Source organism: Chelmon rostratus, chromosome 6 (genome assembly GCF_017976325.1).
Source record: "Chelmon rostratus isolate fCheRos1 chromosome 6, fCheRos1.pri, whole genome shotgun sequence".
NCBI lineage: Eukaryota > Metazoa > Chordata > Actinopteri > Chaetodontiformes > Chaetodontidae > Chelmon > Chelmon rostratus.
This window is the reverse complement of record NC_055663.1, coordinates 9,402,600-9,413,455: the sequence shown is the minus strand read 5'-3', so window position 1 is coordinate 9,413,455 and position 10,856 is coordinate 9,402,600. Positions and strand designations below refer to the sequence as shown.

The 10,856-nt window shown below is 41.7% G+C and overlaps 1 protein-coding gene across 1 annotated transcript; it reads right to left on the bottom strand.

Annotated features, from left to right (window-relative positions):
* Nucleotides 1-836: 836 nt before the first annotated feature.
* chst1 (carbohydrate (keratan sulfate Gal-6) sulfotransferase 1) lies at nucleotides 837-9,009 on the bottom strand. Its single transcript, XM_041938616.1, has 5 exons — nucleotides 8,662-9,009; nucleotides 5,903-6,113; nucleotides 5,512-5,738; nucleotides 2,325-2,542; nucleotides 837-1,173 (listed from the first exon to the last, which is right to left on the bottom strand). Exons 1-5 carry the CDS (start codon nucleotides 9,007-9,009, stop codon nucleotides 837-839), a joined length of 1,341 nt encoding a protein of 446 aa, XP_041794550.1.
* Nucleotides 9,010-10,856: the final 1,847 nt, after the last annotated feature.

Genomic DNA, 10,856 nt, shown 5'->3' with positions numbered 1-10,856 from the left:
AGTTCACTTCTTTGTACTGACTTATCATATTAAAAGTTAACAAATAAATGTTGTTTCAATAAATGTGATGTTGTGTAATAACCAGAAAGGTTCTAGATATAACGAGATGGAATGATATGTCGTTACAATGACAAAAGGTGCTTGTTACAACAGGATATATTGTCATGTAGTACTTGTTACACAAAAACATGAAACCGAGCTTGTTAAGAGATCTTGATTTTGAGATTTTGTTTTTTCATCATACTGAGAAACTGAGAAAATACTGTTTTGTCGTGGTGGCAGCGATACACTTGCATGTCAAAAGGTCCACATGGCGAAACACGGTGCTATAATAAATGATGAAGCTTCAATCTGAATCTGTGTACTGTAGCTTAAAGCTAGATAAATTAGAATAAGAATATAGTGTCCTCTTAAATGACTGTACTGCATTTATTACTGTAATGTGTAAAATGGTACTTCAGATGAGAAAGGACTGGAACTGAGGTAGATAGACAGACAGCCAGAGAGAAAGAAAGAAAGAAAGAAAGATAGATAGATAGATAGATAGATAGATAGATAGATAGATAGATAGATAGATAGATAGATAGATAGATAGATAGATAGGTCTGGTAACAGGTAATCAGGCCAGTGGACATGATTTCAGAGTGTTTTATAGAACTTGTGTTTTAAACAGATGGATGAACACAGCTTTTTTGCACCACAGACATAATGAAGATATCCCGATCATTCGATGATCAAACAGCTTTGACTACGTAATCTCTGCTCCAAGAGCTACAGAACTGTCTTGTTTTCTGGATTCTTAAACCCACACTGGATGTGTGTATTTCATCAGTTGTTTAAAAAAATGGGAGGAACGTCCTGTCCTCCACCAAAGAGTGCGAGAGGTTTCTCAGTTCTCTGGGGTGGAAGACTGTCTTGTATCCGAGGAGCTCAAGAAGCGGTTGGCAGGCAGTCTGAGTGTAAACCACCATGTCGAAGGACAGCTTCACCCTCCAGTTCTCCGCGTTAGCAGCAGAGTCCCGAACGGTGGTGAATTTCTGCCGGGATGACAGATCACTGCTGCCCCGGGTGTTGTTGATGATCCAGTCCTCCACACTGTGGTCCATATCCAGACCAAGGAAGCTGTAGAGCTCCCTGGCCTTCTGGAGTGGAAATCTGGCCAAGTCTTCATACCTAACCAAGGACAGGAAAGGGAGAAACGATCAGCCAAAAAAATGAAAAAAAAGAACCAAAAAGAGAAAATAAGTCATTTAGTACCTATGACTGACTGTAACACAAAATGACACACACTGATTTCTGATGTGCCCCCGCTATGGTTAAGGTTTAGTTCATTATAGGCAACTAAAATTACACGATGAACGCAGCGAATAGAAAACAACACTGACTGCTGCTTGAACACTGGACTCAAATAGCAGTTTAATAATAACAAAGTCAGTCTACTTTCACTTTTTACCGCAGCCCATAGAAACTTATATTAAAAACATAAACAAGTTTGAAAATGAAAATGTAAATCCACAATAACACCATAATTTTCCACGTTTGTTATTTGACTAAAAATGTAAATAAAAACACAATAATCCAATTTGCATTTTCATCTTCACATACTACGTGAAAATGAAAAATGAAAATGGAAAAGCTGTTTGTCAACGCCCCCTGTCTATTGTACAAAATGTAAATGCAATTTTCTAACAATTGGAAAAATTGAATAGAAATGACATTTTTGTGGTGACATAAATCAGGTATTACCGCAACAATTGAGAGCAGGTTAAGTCTTTGAAAATGAAATGGCAACTGCCTTTTCCATTTTTAGTGGACTATGATAAAAAAAAAATGCTAAAAATGCTTGCACAAGTCAATTAATTTGTCAGCAAAAGGGCATGGCGAGACGTGAATGTAATCGCAATAAACTGGGGGCGCTGTTTTCGCTTATTTAATCTGAATATTGTTCACTATGTGAAAATTAAAATGCTAAATGTATTATTGCATTTTCTTTTCTTTTTTTTAAATAACACATACATATGTGCTATAATGCTTTTATATAGCCTCAGGCATGCCAAGAAAACAGTATGGGATGTAAAAAAAAACAAATAATGATTCTTTTAGTGCTAATCCAAATATTTATCAATATCCATATCCAATTTGCACTTATTCACTGGCCCCACATTCAACAAAACTTTGCTGTTTGAGTCACCCTGCTGACTGATAGGCAAACAGCCTCTCTGCTGAAGGTGAATGAATCAGAGTAGTTCATCAGAACTGAGCACTAACACTGACACTATGAACAAGAACTGCATGTCCACAAATACTCTCCTGGTCCTTCTTACCTGAGCAGAATATACCGCCCTCTGAGCCAGGCAGGTTTTGCCAGGCCTGCAGACACAGACCTGAGGAAGTCCTCACACACTGTGTTGATCTGTCCCAGGTCCAGGTTGTGGGGTCGACGTCCCGTTGCTCTCCACAGGCGCCACAGCCGGTAAGTGTCTCGAAATGTCTCAATACGGGATGCCAGGATGCCACGTGGATCTCGAACAAGCTGGACCACCTGATGATGATGAAGAAACACTGTGGTTACCATGTCAGCACCAGTACAGACGTCTCTGACTGACTCCATGCACCTGCATGTGTTTAAAGGTTTCCAGGTGAGCTCCCTGGAACAGCAGTACTACACTAGTAGTGGAAGCAGTGGCAGAGGAAGCAGTAAAAGTGACAGCAGCAGTAATACCTGCAGTAATACTACAGTGGTAGAAGAGTACAATTAACATTTCATACATGTGGCACCCCACCACCCACAGAGCTAATTCAGAGATGGCAAGCTTAATAAATTATTTTTAAACATCTGAAACGAGCAAATCAATTAGTTTTTACTTTTTAAGTATTTGATATAACTTGATATAAAGTTTAAAATTGGGTCTAATAGTTGCCATTGGCAGCTACACGGGTCCAGTCCAGCAGATGGCGACAGTGGAAGAAAAAGGAGCGGTCAATAGCAACATGGTATGCTAAACGTTTATGGTGTATTTGCATTGCTGCAACTATCACAGAAAATATGACAACAAATTCAAGACAATATTTTTATTATGTTTTTGAAATACAGGAATAAATGTTCATTCAGCATGAATGTTGAATTTAAATGCACTTTTTTTCCAATTCCAAGGTTTGTCTGGAGGACGCTTCTATAAGTGACAAAAGAGACAGTTAAGGACATAGCTGTTGAACGGAGTGTGTTGCGTTTTTCTGATTCAATTTGTGTTTGAGTACATGCAACAGTTTTCCATAGCTGAAGTCAAAGTCTACAGCATTTTAAGAATACGCTGTATGTATACTATTTCTAATATAACGTTGACGTGATGTGCACATGAGTATGGTATGATCCCAACTACTGATTCAATAATTGGGCATTTTGCTCTCAGGCATATTTTCAGTTACTCGATTCACAGACAATGTGTGACACATACAAAGCGTGGTAACATTCTCACCTTTACCTGAGGAAGACGTATTTGTGGTCAAACCCTCTTCATGTCTGTGTAGTGTTAAAGAAGTACTGGAGACAAAGCAGCAGTGTGTGGGTGTGTTTTTGTCTCTTTGTTCATGAGTTCTTTTAAATAATTTTTTGATTTCATTTCTGCTTTTACTGGACAGTGACAGGTGAGGAAGGACACTGGAAATGGGGGAGACCGAGGGGTATGACATGCAACAGAGGTTTCCTGCTGGAACTGAACACCATTGGCCTCTGGTGTAACAACACTAACCCTCTGGTAAACACTACACCTGTAGTCATGACTCCCTTTTAATATTTTGTTCCAGAGGTGGTTTGTTTTTAGCAGCGCAGATGCTACTGAATGATCACAGAAATATTATGGGAATACTACAGGCAGCAGTGTCTCTATGATCCTCTCACTCTTCCATGACAACACATTGCTATAAGACACATTGATCTTAAAGGTCACGCTGCTCTATAAAGTATATGAGCCACAATATAGTCCAGAGTTGGTGTTTTATAGTATTTACTGTAGTTTAAAGAATATTATAGATCCAAGAATACTTTGACCGAAGGGCAGGACTAATAGAAAAAAGTACAATTACAAATCCATCTGCTACTTCAGCCTTACTGACAGCGCCATGGATCCATCAATACACAGCACATTGGACGCTACTGATATTTCAGAGTCATGGTCGGGGCCACAGATTCCGTACAAACCTCAGTCAGATAAAGGATCAATGAGTCAAGCAAACTAGAAGAACCCCTCTGCCCCTGCACTCTCTCTGCTACTATGGGATGGAGAGGGGGGCTGGCAGCTTAACGAGGGGGTTGCAATTTGGTCATTTTGCTAAGCTGGTCAAATTGCCCGCTGCTGCAGACAACACAGAGAGAAAGGTTATTAGAAACATTACTTGTGCGACATCCAGAACACTGACCACAAAATTGCGATTTTTTTCTGCACTTAACGTAAACTTTAAAAAATGGCAGCCCACAAAACCACCCCGTGGCCAAATGACAAAGTGCAGACGTTCCTTTGTTTGGTTGACGATGAAAGGATCTCAAAAGGAAAAGGTTATCCTCCATTGTTCCTGTGTGACGTGACGGCAGTTTCACCCGGTGTCACAATGACCATCAACTAAGAATCCTGCCTACATTGCGGGAGTACCAGCTGCAGTGGAAACGAAATTGAGAAACGTTGCTGTTACCAAAAGCAAGTCAAGTTTATCAGAGCTGAACCCTAACACAGCCGTGGAAACATGGCAGAAGACTCTCGCTCTCAATCTCCTGCTGTGTCTCAATAAGCACCAGACATTGTTCTGTTCCTGGCTGCCTGCTCGTCTGTCACCCTCCTGCCTGTCTGCACTTTGTTCCTGTAAAGCTGTCTGTGATCTGCAAGACAACACATATATAATAGCTGCGTTCCTTTTTCCAATTCAAAATGTTTTTTTAAAGGGTTATGTGCTTTGTGTACAGCACATGTACACGATACTCAGCCAGCCAGGCCAACGCAGCCACACTCATTACATCAGAGAGAGTTTAATAAAGGATACTGGCACAAAACTACCACGGCTCTGTCAGCCTGCACTGGGTGTAATATGTGTCCATGTGTCTGTACATGTGAGTATTTCTGAGGGACTGCGGTCGTTGTCGCTACATGTTCAATCAATACCAATTTAGAACTGCATTGATTAGTCATCTAACCTCCCATCAGCGAGTCCACCGTGCACTCAGCCAGTGAGGAGCTGTTAAATCCTCCTGACTGAGTAGTGCCACACTGGCCAGGAAAAACAATCAGCTGCTTCATTTTTCACTGCTTTTTACACAAATTGCAAATCCCTTTTTCGTAAACATTTGCATGCTGATGGAAGAAATCAAGAAAAGTTTTTCTTGATTGTTCTGCACTAAATTAACTTAAGTAAAAGCCACAAGTTTCAAGACTACAGCTTTGATCTGAATGGACAAAAACTGCAAAACTGACATAATTTTTGTGTTATATATGACAATAATAATTGTGGTAATTATTTCTCTACCTTCAGGTTTAGTCTTGGGTCCTCAATCAGCGCTCTGAGGTCGCTGATTTGCGGAATCCGGACCGTCTTGATGGCTGCGTGGCGCTTTGCTCTGCAGACATCAGCAGCCAGCGACACATTGAGCGGCCCACACCTCCTCACACACTCCCCCTCATCAGCCAGCACCAGGGTCTGCCCCTCTCGGCCCAGAGGAGCCTCACACACAGGGGGGGTGCACAGAGACCGGCCTGAAGACAGGACACATACAATATAAGAGACTGTAGCATGCAGTGCACAATGCACTGCAACACACATAAACGTTACTGCAGCATCAGTGTTATCATGTGAATGAAAGCAGGACAAGTGGACTGAGAGACTCAGACAGTATTGAGTGCTGACATGTGTCCCTTACTAGCTCCTCGTCTGAACAGCTTGTCAGTGGAGTGATTGGCGGGACGGGGTCGTATGTAATTCTCCAGACTGTTGAGGTGACAGTGGTACAGGGACCTCAGCAGGTCTCTGGCTGCTCCCAGCATCACCCTCCTCTCAGCCAGGTTCCTCTGCGCCAGCCGAGGAAGCAGCGCCAGCTGGACATGATACAGAGGTTCAAACAGGTAGAAGACCTGGGATATGAAAAAATATCAAAGACAACATATGAGAGTTACAGTGCGTTTCCACATATAAACTGTGTCACAGAATGAAGTTTCTAGGTGCAAAGTTCAGCACCTCTCTGAACAAAATAACTGTCATGTTTCAGCAGGGTGTTACCACATGTCTCAAGGATCATGTGCCTCAATGGTTGCTGAGCTGACAAAACAGGCAGTGCCACCCCAGCTCTGTGTATCTGCAAGAAATGCTCCAATCCCCAAAGCCCCCTAAATACTGACCATGCACTCTGCAATTCAGATTCTGCAAAAACCCAACTGAATATTAACGCAGAACTTGAAAGACAGAGAAATTCTGAATCTGAAAAACATCAATACTGATGCAGAGCTGGTGTAATATTTGTTTGTAACCAACCTGTGATGTAGCTAACATGATCCAGATGGTGCCTCATTTTTGCTTAATTACAGATATTGTCTAAAATTCTACCATCTGTGTGGATCTGATGAGCTCATTTAGAGGGGTGTATATTGTTTCCATGAAGTAAGCTGAGTCCCATTTCACACTGATTGTCCTTTAGCATTGGTGCTATCTGGGCTGTAGGAGGCTTACTGTGGGCCGTGATGGGCCCAGATTACAGTATCAGTTGAGTACAAATGCATTTTTCCTGACAGCAACAGTAACAGTAACATCTCCCTCTGTAAAGTGAGACTTTCTAAATGAGAGAAATTACAACATTTTTCATGAGGTCAGCGATGGAAAAAATACCATGACGACCAAGCCAGCATCTTTCTATTTCTGTCTCTGTACATATAGTGCAGCCATCTGGTGACTTGTACAGGTTGGAGCATGTTCTCACATAAGTGATCGATCGCAAAGGCCTCACTGTTTGACTGCTACAAAGACGGCTACTCTTCTATAGGTTTATCAATTTCTCTATCGAAATTTGTTCTCTTTTCCTGATTCTGTGGATGATTTGACATCCCACCTGTTTTGACCATGTGATTTTCTGGCATTTAAAATTATGTCCAAAACCTGTAAACGCTTTCACAGCTTTCAAACCTGATTTCATTTTCACCAAATTTCAAACATAAAAAGACACAAAAAAGTTATTGCATTTTATGTTTGTGCTCTATTCCATTTACCAGCTCTTCATTTTTAAAACTGAGTTGCTATCGCCCATTTTACATAAACTCTCATAATCTTGATTCAAACCATCATAAACAAATTTGGTCACAGATAGTTCAGATGCTAGCTCTTAGCTTCTCAGCGCAGTCTTGAGACATTCTGCATCCAAGGAATGCCAAAAGCTCCAAACGTTCAGATCTCATGTTTGACTTTGGGAATCTTCTCTTAAATCAAGATGACATTATTTATGGTCATGTCCCAGTGGGCTGGGTTTATAAGCTAGTACTCAAAAATTGTTACAATAATGCACTGAACGGCAAGGAATTGTCAAAAATCACCAGATGGTCACTCTGGTCACACAATGCTGCACAATGAATTAACTCCAAAAACTCGTAAAGGACCAAAGCTGATTCACAGTTTCATTAGATTCTTGGGCTGAAACTGATTGAGAATTTATAATGTAACAGTTTATGTGGAAATTAGAAATCTTGGTTAATATTTCATCTTTCCACTATATCCATTCTCATAGACATCTGTGTATTCATTATTGAGCTGGTGAAAACAAAAGAGCCAGTTCAGGAGAGGCCCTGGTAGTCTGGGGGTGAAGGTCTCATTCCCCACCTCCCTCTGCTTTCTGCTGTTTCTCACCCTTTTCCGTACTCACTATGGCTTTACAGGTAGTTAGTAACGTACTGGACTGAAGTCAATGACAGTCGATAAGCTCACTTTCTATAGAACTCAGTCAATGATTGGTGTCCATTGCTGTCAAAAAATCAATCAAATATATACCCTGTGCTGTCCTGGTGGCCTAAGACAGATACCCTGTGACTGTAAGGTCAAGGCTTTGAGTCTATCCTTGTCAGCTTGTGTGCATCCTAATGTTTCTCTCCACTGCCTGCTGTGAAAGCTCTTCCTTCACACACATGTTGATGTCAGTGCTTTAAAAGCTGTTTAATGCATTGATGTAAAAACAGTGTGCTTGGACCCTTCCTGCATCGCTTAGTGATTAGTTTGGCACTGAATCCCACTAAAGCTTGTCTTGGAGGAGGGTCCAGATTTACTCAGTGCATTTTCCTAAATAAACTTAGTTTAACCAAATTACCCGCCACAGTTCAGCCCGGGGGATAAATCTGAACATGTCTGTCAGTGGCCATTCTCCAGCTTCATTTTAGCTCTAACATTTACCTAAACAGATCCTTCTAGATCATGTCCAGTGAATTGCATTTGGCACAGGCAGAATCCAATCAAGTTTTAGACACATCCCAAACATTATCAAAAGAAACAGCATACGTATATTACTTTGGCGTGTCAAAGCAATGGTTCTTAATGCATTCTCACTACTTACTAAACGCTAGCGATTAGCAAGTAAGATTATATTGTTTGATTGCAGGTGATAATTTGATATGAAACTGGTCACATGTGTCCACATTTCACTCTAACCTCAGGATGCTGGTTGAACAGCTGACCCACAAACGAGGACCCGCTCCGCGTGGTGGCCAGGATGAGGATGTGGGTTCTCTTGCTGGCGTTAAAGGGCGGGAGGGAGACGGAGGGGGAGGAAGGTGTGGGGGAGGGGATCTCCTCACAGCCTTGGTCCGAGGCCTCCAGCGTCTCCTGGCCCAGCCGAGACAGATCTCTGAGGCTGCAGTTGACGGCGTGGCCCGTGGGTGCCAGGCCCACGGAGCACAGCAGGCTTAAAGGTTTGGTGGAAAAGGTGCGGATGGCCGTGTACTGGATGGCTATGGAGGCTAATGCTAGCAGCACCACGGACTTCCAAGAACACTGCATGGTGGCTGGGCAGATGCATCAGGAAGCCACAGCACTGTCTGCCAGACAAGACACAAGGAGGACAGGAGACAAAGAGATACTAAGACCGTTGTCTTTTGTTTTCTTTACTGTTTTGGTTCACTCTTACGGCTCTCATCAATCTTTCAAGTTTCCAGCTGCAGAAGGCTGCTGTTTTTGGATGAAGAGGGTCTGATAAACCCACTGTACACATCCTGCCTGGCACCAAACAGCAGATAAACAACATTAGACACTAGCCTGGTGAACAGGATGGAGCATTTAGCCACATATTTTTTCTGAGTGAATATTGGACTGACATTTATCAGATGGACAAAAACACGACTCCAAATGAATGCTGACGTTACTCCGTGGCTGCTGGATGTGTAAATAGGCAGCTTTTAAAGATCTGTCTACTTTATAAGATAAAATATCAATGTTGCATGTTTTTTTTAGCTTGTTTTGGCTGAATGGAAGACAAAAATAATCAGTTTTGCAGCTTTGAGTCACTCGTCTTTACTGATAAGATCAATGCAAATAAAATAGGACTATTATGATAATTAGTACCCACAAACCTGAATCCCTGAAATGAACATGTGTCAGGGTTTTATTTAACACACAGTATTGCTTGTATTTAGCTCAAGTTATTGACTTTTTGTCTTGTCTGTTTTAGTCCTTCAGTCACCTCAATGTTGTTTTGTTATGTTTTTTTGTTTTATTTCCAGAGAAATAAAGGCTAAATCTGAGCAGCAAGACTGGAGGTGTATTCACATTATGTTGGAAAAGCAGCTTTTGCTTGCGCCCGCTCCATGATTGTGTATGTGGTGTGTTCCGGATGTCCGTTTTGCACCAAGCAGCTCAGTGACGATTCTGTGTGCAATCAATCACTGCTGACCACTGCTTGACCTAAAAGATGGATGAAAAGCCGATTACAATGAAGTGTGTTTCTGAATTTCCTGAACATCAACAAACAATTCAACAATAAACATAATTTTGTTTCAATGTCAGACATCAGTGTTGATTCAATACTTATGCCTGACAATATTTAACTGTTTATTCAATCATATTTTGCTGAGTCAACTCTGAAAATCCTGATTCTATACGTATAAAATTGCATAAAATGCCAGTAAAGGACAGGCTCTGACCAGAACTGTACCAGAACAAATCGGCCTCATTTTGAAACCAGGTTTGTTACTCAGAACTGTTTGAGTCTCTCAGTTGTTGTGATCTACCGCTGGCACCGCTGGCAATAACCAGACATATGTCACACACACAAGAAGACACCTGGACACATGTAAATACAACAGGTGTTGTACTGCAAAACAACAAACCCCATTATGCAATCTGCACTTACACCATCGCTGAACAACAGAGCACCAAATGTGTTTAACTCCATAGATGACATGACTGAAAATAGCACAACACCTTCCACTATTTGTACATGTTAAAACCTTTTTCCAAAAAAATAAGCCCTTGATGAGGCATTTTTCAACATTTTCATATCTATTCTGTGCCAAATCACTGCCGTGTTCACTCCTCCGCTGAGACTGTAGTAAACTGATGTCTGAGCGATCACTGCGCCTCATCACTAACAGGTGTTGTGTTGCTGCAACTACGCCACTGGGCCTGTGGCACATCCATCAAGTCTGTGAAGTGTAATTGTAATCACAGCCCCTCTGTCTGTCTGTCTGTCTGTCTGTCTCTGAGTCTATCATCCCTCTAGAATAATGCAGTGATAACACTCCACATTAGCACTGCAGCAGCTAACCCAGCCTGCCATCAGCCCATCAGAGACCCCCGCCAGCTCGTCTCTCCTCACCATGAAGCTGAATATTAACCAGCACTGACATCAC